This window comes from Zonotrichia leucophrys, chromosome 27, assembly GCF_028769735.1.
Source record: "Zonotrichia leucophrys gambelii isolate GWCS_2022_RI chromosome 27, RI_Zleu_2.0, whole genome shotgun sequence".
NCBI classification, from domain to species: Eukaryota; Metazoa; Chordata; class Aves; order Passeriformes; family Passerellidae; genus Zonotrichia; species Zonotrichia leucophrys.
The window spans coordinates 5,622,851-5,644,271 of NC_088196.1; the positions used below are offsets into that span (position 1 = coordinate 5,622,851).

A 21,421-nucleotide genomic window follows, 5' to 3' on the forward strand; every position below is an offset into this window, starting at 1 on the left:
GCAGAGCCGGCGAGGGGGAAGCTTAAGGGGCCGGGGCTGACGGGGCCGGGCGGTACCACTGCGAGAGGGGGGGCGAGCCGGGCCGGGCGGAACCATGTGGAGGCGCTGGTAGGGGGGCACGGGGAGGGGGTCGGTCGGGTCCGCCATGGCCGCGAACTGCGCGGGGGCAGCGGGGACGGCGGCGGGAGCCGTCGCCGCCGTGGGCTCGGCCCTGAGCGCCAGCAAGACCAAGACCAAGAAGAAACACTTCGTGTGCCAGAAGGTGAAGCTGTTCCGGGCCTCGGAGCCGCTGCTCAGCGTCCTTATGTGGGGGGCGAACCACACGGTGAGAGCGGGCGGCGCGGCCCCCCAGCCCACCCCAAACCCCCGCCCCTCAGAGCACCCCGGGAGCGGGGCCTCGCCCCCTCATCCCCCTTAGCAATGCTCGAGTCCCTCAGATCCGACCCTTCCCCGCTCCCCCTCGGGCTGGGCCTTTTCCCTCTCAACCCCGCTGAATCCCAGCCTGCTTTCCCTTTGCATCCCAGCCCTGATCCAGCCCTCGTTGGGCTCTGTGGTCCCTTTTTGCTGGCTCTGTGTCTCCAGGCGGTTTGGGGATCCCCAGGTCGGGGTGTCCCTGCCAGGCACGTCCCTGTGTCCCCACCCCGACACCTTTTCCACACCCATTTTCCCGGACTGGGCAGGGAGACTGATACTTTTTTGTGCGATGTTGCTGTGGCACAGTCTCCCCTCTGGCACTGGGGTGGACGCGAATTTGGCACCCACAGCCCTGTCCCTCTGCTCCAACCCCCGGGTGTCCACCAGGACTGTCCCTATGGCTGTCCCAGTGAGGGATTCCCCTGTGTCACAGCCCAGAGGACATTGGACAATGTGTCTCCCATCTCCATCTCCCAAAATGAGGGGTTTGTCCCGGGTTTGTCCCCTTTGATTGCAGGACTCGGGCCGTGCGTGTCCTCTTGGCCTCAGATCCTCTGGGACCGAGTTGTGAGAGGACCCCTTGGGAATGTCTGTGATGGCTCAGTTCTGATCCACCTCCTTTGGGAATTCCTAAGACCATCCCTGTCTTTTCTCTGGAAACTTCTCCCGGGTTTATGATGGCAGGCACGAGGATTGATCTTCGGATGTGGCTGCTGGGTGCCGTTCTTGGCCAAAGAAGCCAGAAGCCTCATCCCTTCCTCAGTTAATCCACTTTTAGGGCTCAGACACACCTATTTCTCCAGTGGATTAGTGAATGTTTCCTAGAGAGTGAAAGGATTCAGGCTCATTTTTTTCCTCAAAACAAATAACACATCAAGAATTTAAAAAAAAAAAAAAAACCTTCTGGCCTGACTGGCTGGAGTGACAGCTTCCAAATGTGGTTCAGCACCGTGCTGGCTTTGAGGCAAAGGATGTTCCAAGTGCTCCCAGCCTTGCCCAGGAAGCAGGATAATGATTTTAATCGGGCTTTGATCAGTGGTGCCATTAGCAGCCCTGAAGAAATGGAAATTGTGGGATTTTCCGAGTTTAATTTTTGGCCTCATTGTGACGGTTTACTTGCTGGTAATTGGCCTTTTGGGGGGGGCTGGGGGTGTGTTTTTCTTTGTTGTAGCTGTCTGGGCAGTAGGAGCCTGGCAGGAATTTGAGGCCCCGGATGAGGACAGAGTAACTTTGGGAGCATTTGGCTGTGAGATATTTGGGCAAAAGGAGGAAGGCAAGCTGACACTAAGCTGGTAAGGAGATTATATCGGATGTGTATTAGGAAGAAATTGCTGCCAGGAAGGAGCTGAGGGGCTGGGAAAGGGGGTGAGAAAAGTTCAGCTGTGACCTCCTGACCTTTGGGAAGGCGTTTAGGATTTCCCAGTAAATCCCTCCACCTCTCTGCCACATTGGGGTGAGAGTTTGGTGGCAGCTGTGGATGAGAGATGATTCCAGTGCCTTGCTTAGGTGGGAATTGGAATTAGGTGCCTCCAGCTAAGGGGTTTGGAATACCTTTAAGTTTTGTTGGAAATCCTTGAATTTGTTTAATATTTGGCTGCTTTGGACAAGGAGGGGTGGGTGAGTGAGAGACTGTAGGCTGTGTCCGTGGAGTTCTGCCCTGGGATCCTTGCAGTGGGAGGAGGGGAAAACAGTTCTCAGCACAAGCCCGGGGCTGTGCCAGGAGGATCCTGTCAGAATTGTTTGGATATGGGGTGAACTTTTTCACGGAGAAATCAAACAAACAACCATTTTGTGCAGTGTGCTGCAGAAATCCCCGTGGGCCCTTCTCCCAGTCTGGAACAGCCTTAAAGAGGCTGCTGAGCACAGGCAGGGCTGGCTCTGGAGAGGATCCAGGAGTACCCCAAGAGCAGGAGCTGCCTTCTGGAATACCACTTCGGAGCGTTTCAGTAACCGGGTCCTGGTGGTCCCAGCCAGGGGTGGGATTGGGGTGGGGCTGCTGTGAGCAGGGCCAGACAGGGGCAGTATGACGCAAACAATTTGAATTTTGGACCAGAAAACCACAGAGGGGAGGGGAGAACTTGTGTAAAAGTGGAGCCACCGTGGCCCAGCCTCTATTTCTGAGTTTTTTGCTAGACCCTTAATCCAGCAGATGTGGGGATGGTTACTGGGGAAGCTTCTCCTGCTGTTGTCATGGCACTGGGAGAGGAGCTGCAGCTCCTGGGGGTAGGGTCTGTGTGTGGTGCTCCAGGTGTGTTTTCCATGCCCTGGATGGATCCATGTGCACAGGATGGGAAAGTTGGGACGGTTCTGGAAGGGAGCAGCCACCTCCCAGCCAGAGAGATGAACGGAGTGTTGTGTGATGCTCTGGGAACCATGGAAACAGTTGTAAGGTGCTGCTGATGAAAGGCTCTGGGATCCCAGCGAGGGGATTGAGGATCTGTGTCTGTAGGGATGGAAGGCTCTGGGATCCCAAGGAGGTGTTTGGGATCTGTGTCTGTAGGGCTGCCAATTCCTAAGCTGGAAAAGATTCCACTGGCTCTGGCAGGGGAAAGGCACAAACGTCCCGTTCTTGTGGGAACGGGGAGATCTGTTGGCTGCATGGATTTTGCTCGAGGCAGCTCCAGAGGCTCTAGTTCCTGGCTGGAGCAGCAGCCATCTCCCAGGCCCTCAGGAGCACTGCCAGCCGGAGCAGAGCTCGTTAGTATTCCAGGGAAACAGCAGTGCTGGGAGTGGAGCATGGCGCTCCCTGCTTTGCAGCCTTGCCTTCCGTGCTGCCAGAGCAGCATCTGCCACATATCAAACACTCAGATCCCAGAAATTGCTCCTGGCATGGTGGGAACAGCCTGGATCTCTCCCTTCCCAGCCTAGCTCTAATTGACCTCTGAAAAGAGCAGCATATGGCCAGGGCTGTGCCAGCCCCTGGAATGACCGAGGGCCTGGCTGCCAACTGCTCATTCAGGAGCCCTTTCCTGTTCAAATCCCCATTGCAGGAGCCCTTTTCCTTTTTGGGAGACAAAGGAGGATTTTCCTGGGTGGTTCAGTGAGGAGAACAGGGCTCATTTCTGCTGACTGCCACGACCATGGGTTGGTTGTTGAATTTTCCCATTTCTCACCTTTTTTGGACCGAGGGATGCATCAGCTCTGCCCACCTGTGAGAGAACTGGGAGCATGGATGCTTCCCAGTGACCCTGAGGCTGACAGGACTGGGGACAGGAGAGTGGCACTGCCTGATCCCTGTCATGCAGCCAGGAATCCTTTCCAGCAGCTTTCCAAGTACTTTTTTTTTCAGGAATACATGGGTTTGCTCTCACCAGGGAATGCTTTTTTTTTTCCATCTTAAAGCATCCTGATGTCCCCAGAGGAATTATTGACTGCAAGATTCACTCTTCCCTCCCTTTGCACAGTGGGTTGTTAGCATGGATACTGATTAATCATGCTCTAAGTCATGGAAAACAGGGTTTTTTTGCTCTGTGCTAAGCAGCAGCGAAGTTTTGCCACAGCTGTGGGTTTGTCTCTGTGCTAAAGTGATTTTCCCATGTGTCTTTCACCTCCTTCCACAGTGCATAAAAAAGTTTAACTAATACTTACCAAGATGCCTAATAGGAAAGCTTTGAGGGGAACAAAGTATCTTTATTTTCCTGAGCAAATTCCTGTTGCTGAGAATCCCTCAGAGTGGGCTCACACACTCCATCAGCTGCATCTTGTTAGTAAACAAATCGCATTTTCCCATCAATTTACTAATGCTAATTGCCGCTTTGAGGCTACAGTCAGGTTTTGAAACAAAATTATGCCTGGCCCGTTCCTCCCAACAGCTGTCCCTGAATGACACAGAATATTGATGTGGCTTTTATTGGGAAAGGAGTTGGCTTTGGTGCTGAAGAGAAATCTTCAGCCTAGAATCCTGAGTGGTGCTGCTGGGCCACAAAGTGAAGTGGGTTTAAGAGCAGATCAGGACCCATTCTGTCCACACTTTGGGGACCTGTGATGTGGTAGAGGTGCGGTACAGCCTGCTGCTCCTGCGCCTTGCAGTGTCTGTGATGCCCAATACAGCCTGTCAGGGTCCATGTATGTTTGTGGTGCTGCTGCATCTCTGCCCTCTGTCCCTGTCTCCTCCAGAACCACACCCAGCATCTCCCTGGTACCCACAGCCCCAGAGATCCTGCTCGAGGCAGAGTTCTTCCTCTTTTTGGCCACAGATCCCTGGGAATGTGCTCCCCAGGAGCTGAGCACCTCCCTGCCATGCACCTTGCTGTGACCTTGCCTCCTGGAGCATAAATACCCCGGGACACACACTCACACACACTCTGCTATATATAATTTGCTGCTCCACGCCTCTCCCCAGAGAGAAGGTGAGAGAGCAAACATGTGCCTGGTGTTTGTCACGTTGCTCCCTCCAGGAGGCTGCTCAGATTCCCCCAGGATGAACCTGAGGAGAGGATCCCTCTGGAGAGGTGATAGGTGCTGCTGGCCAGGCTTTCCTTTGGGAAGGACTCCTGGTGTTTCAGGATTTGGCTGGATAATCCTTGGGAAGGGGGCTGGATGCTGAGGCTTGTGCTGTGAGAAGGGAGGGGTTGGGATATCCCTTTCCCGAGGTGTGTGGGGGCTTTTTGTTCCTCTCCTTTGGGAAAGTGTCAGGCATGGGTGTTGCTGTGGGAGCACACAGTGCTGAAACAACAAAAAATTTAAATTTAAAAAACCTGACGGAGCAACAAAACTAAACTAAATAAATCTGTGTTTTCTTCCAGACTGGTGCCAGGAGCAGAGGCCCAGTGACCAGTGGCCCAGAGCTAACATTGGGGAGGGTAGGTGGGGAGTGCTGGGTCTAAAAATGAGCAGTCCAGCCCTTCACCCACATCTTGGCGCCCAGCACACCCCCCTTCCTTTTCCCTGTCTCCTCCAAAGCCGGATCCCAAAGCATCCAGCCAGCTCTGCTGGAAAGGGGGAAAGGCTTCCACAGGGAGGATTTTTGGGGCTCTCTTGTCTTGTGAGGAGTGATGGCACCTCTGAAACGATTCAGAGCTATCCTCGTGCACCATTTCTGCCACTCAGGAGCCTCGAAACAGGTCCCACACTCGCTTTGAGGTTTATGCCGTTGCAGAAACGAGGGCACCCAGCGAGGCCTCAGGACATTTGTGTCTGAATTGCTGCCAGCGAGGAGGCAGCCTCCGAATCGCTGTTCCCTCTCAGTCGTCAGCACCCTTCCTCCGCTCAGCAAGGAGCTGATAATGGCTTGTTTGTGCCTTCCCCACGGCGGGAAGAGGGCTGGGAGCAGGCTGGGTTGGGAGCAGGCGTGTGGCAGGAGCTGTCAAGCTTCCCCTCCTGGCAGACAGCAATAATTAGTGGCTGGAGGCAGCGCCTCTGTCTCAGTGCAGAATGAGTTGTTTTCTCCTCTCCCCGAGGGGAAATCTCTGCGTGGGACTCTGATGCAGCTCCCTGCAGTGGCTGCGAGCTGGGAGATCCCTTCCTCACCTGGAGTCTGTTCCCTTTTCCCTCCCCTCTGGCTTAGGGGTTGGCTCCGTGCAGGATTGAGCCAAACCCGGGGAGGCGTCGGGCTCTCCCTGCTCGGGGATGCTGCCGGTGAGGGATATGTGCCATTATTTATTCATTCATTCGTCTGTGCAACCTATTCCATACATCCCACAGGGTTTGTGGCAGCGCTGTGATGCCTTGGGCTGGATACCTAGAACAGAGGCTAGACAGAGTTGGAGAATAAAGTAGGTATTTATTAAAGGCTTTTACAGATACACCTTGGGCAGTGCAGAGGCTACACCTGAGATGGATGACAGTCAGGAGTTCTTCAGGATATCAGGGGTTAATTGTCCAGTTACAGCTTCAGGTAATGAAGTCACAGTCCCCCAGTTTGCTCTCCCCCTCTCCCATTAATTCCCGTTCATACTTTTCAGGCCTGAGGCTGTGATGGTGGCTTTGGTTCTCAGGCCTGGAAGGATTGTTTTATCCTATCAAACTGTGATGAGAGCTTACACTCTGTAGGGAGTTCAGAATCATACCCCAATCTAGCACAGGATCTGAAAAACATAAACCCTTAAGGCATCAGCTGTGTGCTACAGAGCAGGGCTTTGCAGAGCAGGGCTCTGCAGAGCTGCAGCTCCGCTCCCTCCAGGAGCCGTGGCCGCTTCGCTTCCCGCTTCTTGTCTGTTGTGTGGGATGGCTGGCTCTGAAAATAGCCACCTTCCCTCCTGTCACTGGGATGTGTCTTTCTTCCCAGTCTGACTTGTGTTAAATCTGGTCTGGATTTTCGTGGTAACGATGGAGAAAGGGTGGGATAAATATGGGCTGCATGGAATTGGCTCATGGCACGTCCCCGGGACTGAACCCTGTGGAGCCCAGCAGGGATGTGGCAGCACTTTGGGCAGTGCTGTGTGTCCTGCTGCACGCAGGGAGCGGGGAATCCCAGGGCTGGATCCCTTTCCTGAGCCTGGCCCCTGCTCCCAGCCAGCAGGGAAGTTTTCCAGCAACTTTCCCAGTGTGCTGGGAGTCACTTGATCTGCTGGAGGTTTTGGTGCTGGGAACAGCCCCCAGAGCTGACTTGGAGCCAACCCCTGCTGGTGCCAGCGTTGTCTGCCTCCCTCTCCTGCACTACCTGCTTGGCACAGCAGTCATGGGAACAGAGCTGGAATGGAATTGTTTCCTGAATCCAGGCTGTTAACGTGAGTTCAGTGAGATGGGGCTGTGGGGAGTCCCTGGGGGAGGTGGCACTAGGCTATCTTCAGAAAAGGCAGCTCAGAAACTTCTTGATTCTGGCATAGTCTTGTCAGTGACTGGAGCAGGGCAGCCAGACACAGTCCAGAGGTGGATCTTTATTATTATTATGTTGTTATTATTATTATTAATGCTGGCACTACTGTGTGCTGCAGCATGAGCCCGCCTGTACAATAGTAGCTGAGCATTCATTCTTCTGCTACCCCGTGTTCCTGTGGCTGCCACACATGACTAAGGAGCAAAAACAATCTAGTGAGTGACTCATCCCTCCAGAGAAGGTGGGATGAAAGCAACAGGAGACAGCCAGCATGGAAACAGCATCCACGGAGAGCTGTGCTGAGCTGCAGCAAAGGCTTTGGTCATCCTGGTTTGTAGCAGGAATAATTAAAATTGGAATATTTTCTCAGTGAGGTGGTTAAGTTAAAACTTAAAATCTGCTGGTTCTTGGCCTGTGGGTTTGTCTGGGTTCTCAGCTGTGTCTTGGATGGTCAGTGGAGGGGGAAAGGTTGTCTCAGGAGGATTGACCATGTTGTGGAACGAGGTGCTGCTGTGGCCTGTCACCACAGTGTTCCCCAGCTGTTTCTGTCTGATGGGTCACGGTGCCCCAAACCCATCCCCTGAGGTGTTGGACATCCCTGCAGGTCCCCAGGGCAGTGGGACCTGGGTTTGAGTCTCCCTTTCCTCTCTCTTGCAGATCAATGAGCTCAGCAATGTTCCCGTCCCCGTCATGCTAATGCCCGATGACTTTAAAGCCTACAGTAAGATTAAGGTGGACAATCATCTATTCAACAAGTAAGTAGGAGCTTCCCAACCTCTCTGTGGTCAGAGCTCTGTGCTGTGAGGCAAACTGGCCTCGGGGAGGCCTTCTGGGTTGTTCCCAGCTCTATGGCCAGGAGGATCCATGCCCTGTACCCTGCCCAGACCCTGGACAGGCCATGGTGTGGTCAGTCTGTCACTGAGATACTCTGTGGTGGTTGGTTTGCATCCTTTGAGGGATTAAACTGTTCACAGGAGGCAGCTCTGTAGCTGTGCTGTGCTCATGGAGTCTCTCTGGAGTTGCCCCTGTCTCCTTTTCCCAAAAAATCCATTTTTGGAACCTTTTTTGAAATCGTGGTTGTGGCTGGTGCTCAGAGCTGTGTTCTCTCTCCATCCCTGCTCTGCAGGGCTGCAGTGTTCCCTGATTAATCCTTCATTTTCCCCAAGCTTCACAGGGATCAGCTTTGCAGAGTGGGAGGTGATTGGGAAGTTTGTCTCTCCTGGCACATCCAACATGCAGGATCTGCTGTCTCCCTTCTCCTCCAGAGAAGATCTGAGCTCCCCACCTGTCACTGCCTGGGTTTCTCATTGAGAAGGAGCTGCCAAATTCTCCCACTGTGTCCAAACAGGACCAAACTCTGCTTCTCTCCCTGTGCAGGTTCAGGGCTGTGGGAGGAGCAGACGTAGCTCCCTCAGTGACAGGGAATGCTGTCATTGTCCCCTGTCCTGTGCCTGGGGGCAGCAGAGCCAGGCTGGAGCTGATCCCCTTCTCCTGGGTGCTGCGGCTGAGCTGCTCTCTGGGGCCTTGACCCTTCTGGTGCTGTGGTGGGAGCTGAAGCCAGAGCCCAGTCCCTCTGCTCCCGCAGCTCTGCCTAGTGTGCCGGGACAGTGTGTGCTGGGACAGCTCTGTGACAGTGGTGACAGCATGTACAGGGACAGCTGTGTGCCAGTGTGCCAGACCCAACGAGGAGGGCACAAGCAGGATGGCTCCCTCAGAGTTGCCTGTGGCAGGGTTGCCCTGGCAGCCACACGAGCTCCACACTCCCATCCCATCCCTGTTAGCCAGGATCCTGCAGAGTTCCCTGGGAGAGATGGGTTTTGTGGACATCCAAAGCAAGGAGCTGCCCTGCCGAGGGCAAGGCTGGGGTGTCCTGGGGGGCTGGCAGCGAGGGGGAGCCAGCATGGCATTGGGTGGCACTGCTGACATCTCTGCCCTGCCCTAGGGAGAACCTGCCCAGCCGCTTCAAATTCAAGGAGTATTGTCCCCTGGTGTTCCGGAACCTCCGGGAAAGATTTGGGATTGATGACCAGGACTACCAGGTACCCTCTCTTCTCTTCTAGGACAGAGCAGCCATCCTGGCAGAGAAACCATGCTGATATGTTGCTGCCAGCAGCTTTTCTGGATTTATAATTGGTGTTTGAGTGGTTCCACCAGAACCACAGCAGTGCAGTGCATCTTGCTGTGCCAAGCACAGGGCAGTAGGAGGAGATGGTGATCCCTGCTCCCAAGGCATGAAATGGGGGCACAGGTGGCAGGCAGGAGGTGGAGAATAACAATGATCCAGCCTGGAATATCTGCAAGGAAAATGAGTCTGTAGTGTTTGTACAGATTCAGATGAATCTGCTGCCCTCAATCAAGTATGTGTTGTTGAACTGGGTGTATCAAGGTGGCTCGTGCTTTGGGATCCATTCCCTAATGCCAGAGGCGCTGATTTTCTTGGAGAGGAGTCTGCTGTTAACACTGCTGGGCTCAGCTCTGAGGACTCTGGGGATGTCACAACTCTGGCTGCTGCAGCAGGGCCACCCTTCCTCAGCCAGCTCTGAGCCCTGAGCACAAGGAGCTGAGCAGAGGCAGCTCAGGGCTGGGAGATCACCCAGAGCAGGGCCAGGGAGGCCAGCCCTGAGCAGCAGGGGCAGCTCAGGGCTGGGAGATCACCCAGAGCAGGGCCAGCGGGGCAGTGGTGGCCACGTAGCCCTGAGCAGGCTGGGTGTCAGGGAGCTGGAGTGTCCCCAGCAAGTGGTGACAGAGCGGGAACGGTGCCAGGGGCATCCCCTGGAACACTGACTGCAGAGGCATGTGGGGGAGTGCTGCAGCCTCCCTGTTCCCTCCACGTGCTCCCTGCGTGGTGGAAAGAGCAGCTGGAGCAGGGCTGGTCCCACACTGCCTCCCCCTGTGCCGTGTCACAGCCCTTTGTGATGACACCCTCCCCAGGTCTGACCCACACTCTCTGTAGTTCATCATTTACACTCCCCCTCTTGTTCTGAGGGATTGCTTCCCCCATCTCTAGGCTGCTTTGGCTTTTTTAAAAGTGTTTTCTGTTCAGCTGGAACAGAAAATGTTAATTGAGCTAAATTCAGGTGGGTAAAGTATGATGGTTCGGGTGGGAACGGAGCCAGGAGGCTGAACTTAACACCCCAACTGTGGGAAAAGGGGGAGTGACAGGAAGGGAGCTGAGGGCTGTGAGTTTGGTAATGCTCTGTGTGGTCACGATTTCTGCTTCCCAGCTCCAGAAGAAAAGCTCTGTGGTTTTGACATGAGGGCTGATTAAACTGCCTGGCACAGACCCCTTTGCAAATGTCAGCAAGCAGCAAAGGGGATTTTTCTGTTTGCCTTTATTTTCCTGATGCTCTCTAAAGCTCTTGGCAGCAGCAGAGTTTTTCCCCTGCTTCATTAAAGTTTTACAAGCTTTAAATGCTTCATTCTGAAAGGAAACCTCTAGGCTCATTTGCAGCATGACGTGGTAAATCTCTCTCTCAGAGCAGGCTCTGCTGCAGGCTCCCTCTGCTGCCAGAGCTGAGCGAGGGGGACACAGCAGTGCCACTGCCACCTGAAAAAACTAAATAATCCAGCCTGAAACACAATGTCCAGCGCAGAAATGCTGGAAAACTTAAGGACCAGTGTTGGTGCTGCTGTGTTTCATAGCCCTCCCCAACAAGAAATGCTGGTGAGAGGTTGCTGGTTGATAAAATGACTTGTGGGCAGGTGGAGAGGACAGACAGGGGACAGGTGACAGCTTGAGGTGTGAGCAGCAGTGACTGGGGCTGAGGGAGAAGCTCGCAGCAGGCCCCGCTACCTGGGGAGAGGCATTAGAACAAAGACCTGGTGTTGTGGCTCAGGGAATTGATCCCTGCTCTACTGTTTTCCTGGGATTTTCCAGCCCTGCTGCACTGTCTGGTTGCTATGGGTGGAGACAGGGATCTAAAGGCAGATGCTGCTGGTTGTCAGAAGAACAACCAAGCTGTTTATACTCATCTTGTACGTCCAGGAGTAAGAATAGCGGAGCCTGAGGGTGGTTTTTGGTGCAGGATGACCTGTGAAGAATCCCCAAACACTGAGATTTTGGCCAGACTAAGCTGCTTTTTGAGGGGAATTTCAGTTTGTTTTGGTCTGGTTTTCCTTAAGCCTTAGGAATATCCTGACTGTTCTTAAATCCCTGAGAGGAAATGCTGAGAGCTCTTGGCCTATATATCCTACACCTGTAAAAATCACCTTCCAAAAACACACCCCAGGTGTTGGAGTAAAACCTGCCAGCAAATCAGGGGGCCATCTGGAAGCCCTAAAAGTACGTCCAGACTTTTAAACAATTGGATTTTACCCTCAGCAGCACCAAATCTGGAGTTCACAGCCAGAGTGGGTGGTTGAGCTGGTCCTGTGGGGCTGGCCCTGCTTCCCAGAGCTGCTCAGGGGTTCCTGTGGGGCTGACCCTGCTGCTGAGGGAGGTGACAAGCTCCTGGCACCATCCCCACACCATGTCTGTCCCCCAGAACTCGGTGACACGCAGCGCCCCGGTGAACAGCGACAGCCAGGGCCGCTGCGGCGCGCGCTTCCTCACCACCTACGACAGGAGGTTCGTCATCAAGGCCGTGTCCAGCGAGGACGTGGCAGAGATGCACAACATCCTCAAGAAGTACCACCAGGTATGGTGAGTCTGGAGCCCCCTGTGCGCACTTGGGGATCTGCTGGGGGTCCGAAGCTTGGATTCACAGCTGGCAGAGCTTGAACGCAGGTTTTGTGGGAAAAATGGTCTTTAGGGTCTGAGGGACAAAAATCTGAGGGACGAATGTCTGAGGGACAACTCAGCAGCTGTTTGTGGTGCTGAGCCCCTTCCCAGCTCATCCTGGCCCTTGTGTCAATAAATTATGGATCCCTGGTAGATCAGAACTGCAAACAGGCAGCCTCATTTGTTGCCTCAGACCTTTCAGAGGGGCTGGAGGGAAGTGGGGTCACAGTGGGACAGCTGGAAATGTCCTGGTCCAGGTGCTGGTTTCCAGCCCATCTGCTCTGCAGGGGTTCCGAGCAGGGGGTGTTTAACAGGCCTTGAGTTCCAGGCACAGCGAGGTAACCACGAGAAGTGAAGCTGGGCAATGTCAGTGAACACCTGCCTGTCACAGCAGGCTGGACACACACAGGGTCACAGGATCCCAGGATTGGGAGGAGCCTTGAAGATCTCCCAGCTCCATACACAGAGTCACAGAATCCCAGGATTGAGAAATGCCTTAGAGATGTCCCAGCTCCCTGCCATGGGCAGGCTGGCACTCCCTGGACCATCTTGCTCAGGGAATGGGATTCTCACATCCTCACTCCTTTCCTGGAGACCCCCGGAGCTGTTCCAATCCTCCTTTCCTTTCCCGTGGGTGCCTTGGCTGCAGCACCTCAGCAAGTTTGTGTCCTATCAGAGCTGGGCTTTGTGTGACAGAGCTCTGTCCCTTCCTGCTGTCCCCCAGTTCATTGTGGAGTGCCATGGGAACACACTGCTGCCCCAGTTCCTGGGCATGTACCGGCTCACCGTGGACGGCGTGGAGACCTACATGGTGGTCACCAGAAACGTCTTCAGCCACAGGCTGACCGTGCACAGGAAGTACGACCTGAAGGTGAGGCCCTGGGGGGCTGGGGTGAGGCCTTATCGAGCCTGACCTACAGCAGAGGCCAGGCAGAGTTACAGAATGGAGAAGGAATTCTTTTGTCTCCCTGCTCTGTGAAGAGAGCTTAGCATCCCATAATATGGAGCACAGACCCACACACTGAAGCATAACAAAATCTGAAAAATATAAAAACTAAAACCTGAGGTATCAGAACTCTGGGGGTTGGACTTGGAACCCCCCTTGTCAGGGTTCCGGGCTTTGGGGTCTGCTCAGGGAATCAGGTCTAAGGGGGCTGTGCATGGAGGTTCAATGTTGGTCCATTGGGAGTGTGACCCAGGGTGCAGTAATGATGTTTTCTTTTTTTTTTTTTTTTTTTTTCTTTCTTAGGGCTCAACAGTATCCAGGGAAGCAAGTGATAAAGAGAAGGTATGGAAGCATCCCTGGCCAGCCTTTCCTTTCTCCTGGTGCTTGGAAGCAGACAGATGCAACTGAGTTCCCTTTTCCATTTCCTTTTCCTGGGGTATTGAGCAGGGGAGGTTCCTCAGGCCCTCAGTTCGCCCTGTCTCTGTCCCCCCTTTCAGGCTGGGAGGGAGCTGGCTCTGCCTGCCCTACTGTGTTCTGGTGGCACTACCAGGGCTGGGGGACAGTCCCAGCAGAACCAAACCCCACCTGAGGGCAGTGCTGTCCCTGAGGAAGGATTTCCTCACAGCACCCTAGCTACCAACCCCAGGCAGGTCAGGGGTAGATCTTCCACCAGAAGATTTATAAACTAGATCCTTGGCACATTCCTAAAACTGGCTTGAGTGGGGGAATTTAGGGCTAAGCTTCCTTCCCCTGCAGGACTTCTGTGCTGCTGCTTTGTAATCCCTGTGGAAATCCCAGCAGTGCCTTGTGCTGGTCCATGTTCTGCACGTAGGATTTTCATGGTTGGAATCTGCTCCAGCCTGCCCTAAATGATGCCAGCCAGCAGCCAAGGAACTCCCATTTGCCCTAAATCCCCTGATAACTCCTTGGCCCATGCAGTTGGGTGGTTCATGTGAGCTCACAGAGCCACCCCACCCTCCTGTGTCACTAAAGAATTGAAACCCTGAGGCAGTAAGGGGCTCTAAGTTCTCCCACATGCCCAGAATCCTTAGGGCCTGCTGCAGGCAGATCCTTCAAAAAACCGTGGCTTGAATGCTTTCCTCAAATCTTTAGGAAGAGAAGATTTGTTTGGTTTTTTTTTTTCCCCCAAGCCTTCACCCCTTTCCCCCTGCAGTCAGAAACCAAGAAAATTTATTTCATGAATTTCATTTCAGTTCTGGGAGCTGCTTGGAGCATCCCTGGCCCAGCTATGCAGTTTTTGAAGCTGACTTGCTCCACGTCTCCCTCGAGCTTCCCTGTAGGTCCAGCTGAGCCCACAGATTCCCTGACACTTCCTGTGCTCTGCCTGATGCCCTTTCCATCCTCACTGAACTTGGGGCACCCTAAAAGCCCAGACTGAGCAGGGGCTTTTGCAGCCACACCTATGTGCCAGCCCTCCCCTGGCAGCGGGCTGGGGAATTTCACCTCAGGCTTTCTGTTGCAGGCCAAGGACCTCCCAACCTTCAAGGACAACGACTTCTTGAATGAGGGTCAGAAGCTGCATGTTGGAGAAGACAGTAAAAAGAACTTCCTTGAGAAGCTGAAGCGGGATGTGGAGGTAATTTCCTGGGGGACGGCTCTGCTCTGTCTCCCCTCACTGCATCCCCTCACTCCCTGAGCTGCAGAAAAGTCTATCTAGCAAGATGTTAGGAAGTTCTAAGTTTAATAATGGAGCTCTGTGCATTGTGTTTGAAGGCTTACAAGCAGGTATTGTATTCAAAATAAGCAGGTATTATTTAACCAAGGGTATGTGTGCTTATAGTGGTTGGATAGGACTACTGTCAATGTGCTTTTGCTTTGTGTGATTGGTCAAAAAACTTTTGAAGTAAGTTGTTACATTGAGTTCTTTATCTACTAGCAAAAATGTGAGCTGCTGGCATCTTCCCATTGTCATAACCATGTAATGAGACTGATGCTGGAAAATACAACAGCTTGAGAGGTGTTCCATAGCAGTTCCACCCCATTTGTGATTTGTACAGACCCCCAGCCAACAGTACACAACAACAGGTGGAACAAGTGAAGATAAGAATTATTTACCATGCTTTTCTCTAATCTTCTCACAGCCTTTCCCCAGAAAGGCCTGGGAAAGTTGTCTGCTGCTCTCTGTGGCCAGAGAGCTGCTTCCATGTGCATCCTCGCTGCTGGCTCAGGGCTGCAGAATGACTCCTCCTGCACCAGCCTTGTCCTGCTGAGGGCAGGGGGCCTGTGCAGCTCCTCTGAAGTCTCAGGAGAGTTTAGCTCTCAATGCCAGCCCTAGGGAGGCACTGCAGGGTAGAGCTGAGCCTCCCCCACCCCGTGTGGGTGTCAGCTCTCACTGCTGCCTCTCTCCCAGTTTTTAGCCCAGCTGAAGATCATGGATTACAGCCTGCTGGTGGGCATCCACGATGTGGACCGGGCCGAACAGGAGGAGATGGAGGTGGAGGAGCGGGCAGAGGATGAGGAGTGTGAGAATGATGGGCTAGGGGGGAACCCCATCTCCTCCTATGGGACCCCCCCCGACAGCCCCGGCAACCTCCTCAACTACCCCCGGTTCTTCGGGCCCGGGGAGTTTGACCCCTCCGTGGATGTGTATGCCATGAAGAGCCATGACAGTGAGTGTGGGGAGCTGGGGAGGGCAAGGAAGGTGTGATGGAGCTGTGGATGGTAGAGAGGATGTGAGTGAACTGTGGAGGAAGGATGGAGGGCAGGGAAAGGGGAGGTGTCCCAGGCTAAGTGAGGTGGTTCAGTCCTGGCAGCCAGGGTGACACCCCTGAGGCCATTCCTGTGTCCTGGCAGCCACCCTGAGCTTTCCAGGTGGCCTTGGGAAAAGCCCAGCCTAGCAGGACAAGGAAACAGCTCATTGCTGAGGTTGGAAAAGACCTTTAAGGTGGAGTCCAGGAGACAGGAGGACTGTCCCTGCTTTGCTGGGCAGTCCCTTGTGTTGGCTGGAAGGGGGTGTTTTTGGAGGAGGGGGATGAAGCTGGGTGTGCCCAGGGGTTTTTTTGGAGGAGGGGGTGCAATTGGCTGTTCCCAGGGGACTGAGCCCCTGCCGTGCTCCCAGGTGCCCCCAGGAAGGAGGTTTATTTCATGGCCATCATCGACATCCTCACACCCTACGACACCAAGAAGAAAGCTGCACACGCTGCCAAGACAGTGAAACATGGGGTGAGCCTGGCCCAGGGGGGCTCTTGGATCTGGGGCTTCTGCTCTGCAGCATCTCCTGGGGTGGAAGGTGTCCCCAGCACTGATCTTCCTGCCAGGGTGGGAATTCTCCAGCCCCGGGGTTAACACTTCCCTCCATATCGCCTCAGGGTTAGGTTTTCCCTCTGCTTGATTGGGGTAATTTGTATTTTCATCCCAATTTGGGAGGTGCTGGAGGGATGGACTGCATGAAGAGTGACACCCCTGGGTCACCTCTGTGTCCTGGCAGTCCCCCTGGGCTCCCAGCAGGGCTTGGGAAAGCCCAGCCTAGCAGGACATGGAATCAGGGCGTTGCTGAGGTTGGAATTATCTTTAAGGAGGAATCCAGCCCAGCCAGCACCCCGGGGAGTTTGTGTGGAATGCTGGAATGTGCTGGGGTGGAGGGGACCCATCACAGACTCCAAATCCCACCCTGGCAGTCCTGAGGCCAGACCATTCCCTGGGGAGCTGCTCCAGTACTCAGACCCCCTCTGTCTGGAAAACCTTTTTCCTGAAATCCTTCCTCACCCTCCCTGACTCAGCCTTTGGAGCTCTCATGCTCCTAAAGCTGTGAGCCATGAAGGTTCACAGTGCCCTGACTGGACATGCAGCTGGAGCCGAAGTCATTTTCCTTGGAGATCTCTCCAGACCTGCTGGGTTTTCCCTTAGCTGTGGGTCCTCCCCAACAGAGGGGCTGTGCGGCTCCCCCCTCCCTGCCCCTCTGACCCTTTCCTGACCCCTCCTTGACCCCCCGCTACCCTCTGACCCGCTGTCTCTCTGCAGGCCGGAGCAGAGATCTCCACGGTGAACCCGGAGCAGTACTCGAAGCGCTTCAACGAGTTCATCTCCAGCATCCTGACATAGAGGCACATCCTGCTGCAGGGCTGCAGGCAGGCCTGGGGGCTGCTCCTGCAGCCTGAGACAGCACAGACACTGCAGCAGCACCAGGGCACACCTGTGGCACCGTGTGGGGCACGTGTGGCACCGTGTGACAAAACCCATCCTCATCCTCGCTGCGCCTGCTGCACCTCTGGGTTTGGCGTTCCAGAAGCGCCCAGATCTCAGATTTGAGGGCTTTTCCAAACATGCCAAGTGCATTGTTCCAGCACTGCTCTTTCTGCCCAGTGACGTTTTTTCCTCTCTGCTGAGGGGCTGGGACACGTGTGGCACTGTCCCCAAGGGGTCACATTCAGCAGTGCCTGACTCACAAACCACTCCTTGTTTTTTGTGTTGTTGTTGTTGTTGTTTTATTGGACTGGCTTGGCCAGAAAAAAAAAAAAAAAAAAAAAAAAACAAAAAACCTTTATTTCCCTCTCGGTAGGAATTGGAAGGAAAATAGCTCACCATTTCAAGGATGGAAAATATAACTGATAAAAAGGAGGAGTTGCTGAACTTTAGGTAAATTCAGACTGGGACACTTTATATTTTTTTTGTTAATTTAAATAACGAAAAAGAAAAGGAAAAAAAAACAAACCACTTTTTTGTAACTGCACTTGATTTACAAGAAAGGTGAGGGAAATGAACATCTACCAAAGATGATGTCTGAAAAAAAAAAAGGTATAACTCCTGAAAGCTAAAAACAAGCAGAGAACTGAGAGAGGCATTGACCAACCTCAGCTCATTATGTGCTCAGACATGGGGTGATTTTAATTGGCCAGCTCTGAAGATTTTCTTAAAAGAAGAGAAAAAAAAAGATTTTAAAAAAGGCATTTTTGTACCTGTAGATCCAGGCTAAGATTTTGGGCCACTTCCTCAGCCAGGAATGGCTCTGAGGTCACCATCACAATCCTGCCAGTGTTAATTAGCTAACTAATTATTCAGTCTTCCTTCCCCACCTCTCCTGCAACAGGTACTTGAATCTGTGTCCTGACAGATGTTGCTGGGTTGGTTTTTTTGTGTTTTATTTTTAAAAAATGTGACTTGCACAGAAGGAATTGGCCTGGCTTCCAGGGGGAAGTGCTGGAGGCTTGGCTCATCCTGCTCCCAACCCCCTAAGTGACCCTCCAGGAGTGGAAATGGTTGAACTCTCACACCAGATTTCTTTTCTAGCCCCCCCTGAAGGATTTTGGGACTGATTGGAGTGACTGAAATCGTCCTGTTTTGTCTCCTTTAACCCTTTCACAGCCAAGCTCGGCAGCCTCGCTGTGGGTTTCGTTAGCTCTGCTGCACAACAAAACTTTTGGTTCTTTGTTTTGGGATTTGTTGTTTGGATTTTTAATCTTAATTTCCTTTCTTTTTTTAAGCAGGATTTAGAGTCTTGAACAAACCTCTTTGCAGTTGAAACATGTTGCTTAATTTGCCTTGGAACTGTTTTTCACACATGCCTTTGTTTGGGGAATAAGCTGTTGGGAGTGTCTGTCCTGTGCTGTAACAGTTCTTGCTGTGTGGAATTTTGGTCCTTTTTGAGACATAACTGGTGCTCATCACACCCTGGTAATTCCCCTAAATTAACCCTGCCTCTGGCTGGATTCTGAATGTGGGGTTTGGGGGAATTTTTTGGTTTTTATTTCCTCATCACCCCCTCCCCATTTCCCCCCCTGATGTGAATCCCCCCACAGGTCTCACCTTGGGAGGGGCTGAAAATGAAGCCCCTGAGGGTGCACTGTAAATAGAATTTTGGAGAAATGAAAAATTAGGGGTCCTGATGGGATTTGAGGATTTTTGGTCCTTCCCTTTGGCATGGCACAAATTTCTGCTGCCCCTTTGGTGTGGGAGGCTGGAGGGGTTTTAAGCTGTGGAGCTGGAAAAGCCACGACCCAAATGCAGCTAAAAAATACTTTAAAAGAAAAAAAAAAGGGAGGACTTGGAGGGCATCATCAGCTTCATTTTGTGGGCATTATATTGGTTGCTTCTCTCTTAATAAGCACTTAAGTTTACTGCTAATTAGGAATTAAACACCAATCACTTTTTATTCCTGACAGTTAAAAAAAAAAATCTGCATTGAATCTGCAACTTTGACCTGGTAAGTTTGCCCTTCTCCTTTTGGGGAGAGTAGCTTGGAAGTTGTTTTATCTTGAAATCATCTATTAAAAAAAAAAAAACAAACATAAATAAATAAAAAGAAGAAAAAGGGGAGAGGAAGAGAGCAGGAGGTGGGTGAACACCACAGAGCAAACCCAGAGAAAGGGGAGTGAAGATGGCAAAAAAATCTCCTTTATTGAATTCCAGAATAATGAATAAGGAATCCAATCAAAACCCAGGGAATTCCTGCAGAAATCCTTACAGAGTTCTGAGAAAAATTGAGAGCAGGAAATAATTTCTTACTTCAAACTCCTGCTGGGATTAAATTTGGCTGTTCCAGGTGAATCTGGGGTCATCCCACAAAGATTCTGCCCCTTCTGTCCAGTTGCCATATTGTGTATTAAAGTGATTAAATGCAATTTTCTCACCTAATGATGTATTACCCAGGTATGTAACTTCGTTTAACAGAAGCATTTTTGTATATTGTTTACATTTGCAGAAGTAGCATTAGCTTAAAAATGCTAAATTTTGTTTCTAGGCAGTATTTTTTATTACCGGAACAAGAAGTGAAGCTGCAAATATTTTGATTTGTTTTTAAAAGGGACTTTTTCGCTCTGTTTCTTTCGTTTTCTTTTTGCTTTGCTTTGTTTTGTTTTGTTGGGTTTTTCTTTTAAATCTTTTTAGGTCACTTTTTTAAGTCAAGTATTTAAAAAACAAAAAAAAAAAAAAGGAAAACCCAGCCATTTCAGTTCTGGTTTTACAACTGTTTATGCTAGTTTGTTGTCTGTTTTTAGTGTGGATTTAATTCTAGTTTTTGCTGAATGTAGATGTCCCTGTCCTTAGCATGAACCCTGCAGAAGACATTTAACTGGCAGGATTTGCAGCAGAATTCAGGATTTATTTTGGCCAAAATAAAGCAAAATTTGGTCGAGTGGAGCTCCAAATAACCAGTGAGCAGCATCTCCCCCTCTGCAGTGCCTGAGGCAGGAGGAGCTGCAGGATCCACATTCCTAAGGGATTTAAAACCCCCAAAATATGCTTTGAGTTGGGAATTCCCATCTTCCCTGCTGGGACAGCCCCCAAATCAGAGTGGGAGAGGGGAGGCAGAGCCAGCTGTGCTCCAGGAGTGCAATAAATGCACTGCAGACCTGCTGGGCTAGGAACTGGGCTGGGAACTGGGGGTTCCAGGGGCTCCCCAGGGCTGGGATTTGGGGAACAGCCCCAGGAGCTGTGGGAGCCTTCCCTTGGTCCCTCCTCATCCCTGCCTGGCCCGGGCTCCATCCTGAGCCACAATCATGGAATTAATTGGGAATTTACCCCATGGGGATGGAGTTCATCCTGTGGGAATAAAATTTACCCCACTGGCGACAGAAGTGATCCCATGGGGACCGAATTCACCATGTGGGGATGGAATTCCTTCTGTGGGGATGGAATTGATCCTGTTGGGACAGAATTCATCCTATGGAGGTGGAATTCATCCTGCTGGGATGGAATTTATCCCATGGGCATGGAATTCACCCCACTGGGGACAGAGTTCAGCAGGGCAGCAGGGGGAAGGCCATACTCCCACAGTCCCAGCTTGGAATCTGGATCAGCACAATCAGCAAGGAAATCAGAACCACTTTGAGTCTTATTTCCTTTTTTTTGGTTTTTTGGGGGGTTTTTTGAGTTTTTTGTTTGTTCGGATGGTTTTTTGTTTATTTGTTTTTGTTACTGCTATTTTGGGAGTTGCTTTCCCAGCCGGGGCAGGCTCAGGGAGGTGAGGAGGTTGTGGTGGTGGATATTCCCAATCCATGACTACTATGCAGTCCTTTCCCAGGCCTCCCTTCCAGCTGCACCTGGAATTTCACCCCCAGCTGAAGGATTTTCCTCCAAAACCAGGGGAGTGTCCCCAGCATGGCCACAGCCCCAAATTCCCAAATGTCCCCTTCCTGCAGAGCCACTCCAAGTGTCCCACTCAGCCCCCGCCCCTCGTCCTGGCTCTGTGGTATGGATCCCATGGATAACTGGGATGGCAGAGCTCTGGACACATCATTTTTAGTGGAAACCACTCAAAATTTCTGCTGCTCTGGGGCTGCCTAAGCAGCTGAATGGGAGTGGAGAGCAGATTCCACACACAGGTCACGAGGGTGGGCAGGGCTAATCAGTGCAACTGAATTGAAAAGAAAAAAATGTGAATAAATTAAGTTTAATCTAAAACCTAAACAAAATAAAAACCTAAAAAAACTAAAAAAAGTATTTAAAAGTTAAAAAAAAAGAACATTCTAGGTTTTTTCACTGCTGTTTTTTAAATAGGAATTTGAAGTCCTCTGTGCTTGTCTGTTTGCTAGGAGCAGTTTGAGACACTGTTACTGTTTTGAAATGCATGCATGTTACAAGATGAGTCTCCAACCAGAGAAAAAAAAAAGAAATTAAAACTTTGTGT

The 21,421-nt window shown here is 51.9% G+C and overlaps 1 protein-coding gene across 1 annotated transcript; it reads left to right on the plus strand.

The window, feature by feature from the left end:
* The first annotated feature begins 58 nt into the window (after positions 1-58).
* On the plus strand, positions 59-17,308 carry PIP4K2B (phosphatidylinositol-5-phosphate 4-kinase type 2 beta). Its single transcript, XM_064733942.1, has 10 exons — positions 59-325; positions 7,829-7,926; positions 9,114-9,210; positions 11,656-11,808; positions 12,616-12,762; positions 13,141-13,179; positions 14,321-14,434; positions 15,209-15,467; positions 15,917-16,020; positions 16,819-17,308. The coding sequence occupies exons 1-10, from the start codon at positions 146-148 to the stop codon at positions 16,897-16,899; spliced, it is 1,272 nt and encodes a 423-aa protein (XP_064590012.1). The 5' UTR covers positions 59-145; the 3' UTR covers positions 16,900-17,308.
* Positions 17,309-21,421: the final 4,113 nt, after the last annotated feature.

Excerpts from the sequence above, each read along its gene's own strand:
- PIP4K2B (XM_064733942.1), top strand. The coding sequence starts at position 146 with ATGGCCGCGAACTGCGCGGGGGCAGCGGGGACGGCGGCGGGAGCCGTC. Across the intron at positions 326-7,828 it reads TGTGGGGGGCGAACCACACG|ATCAATGAGCTCAGCAATGT; the intron begins GTGAGAGCGGGC and ends TCTCTCTTGCAG. Across the intron at positions 15,468-15,916 it reads TGCCATGAAGAGCCATGACA|GTGCCCCCAGGAAGGAGGTT; the intron begins GTGAGTGTGGGG and ends CCGTGCTCCCAG.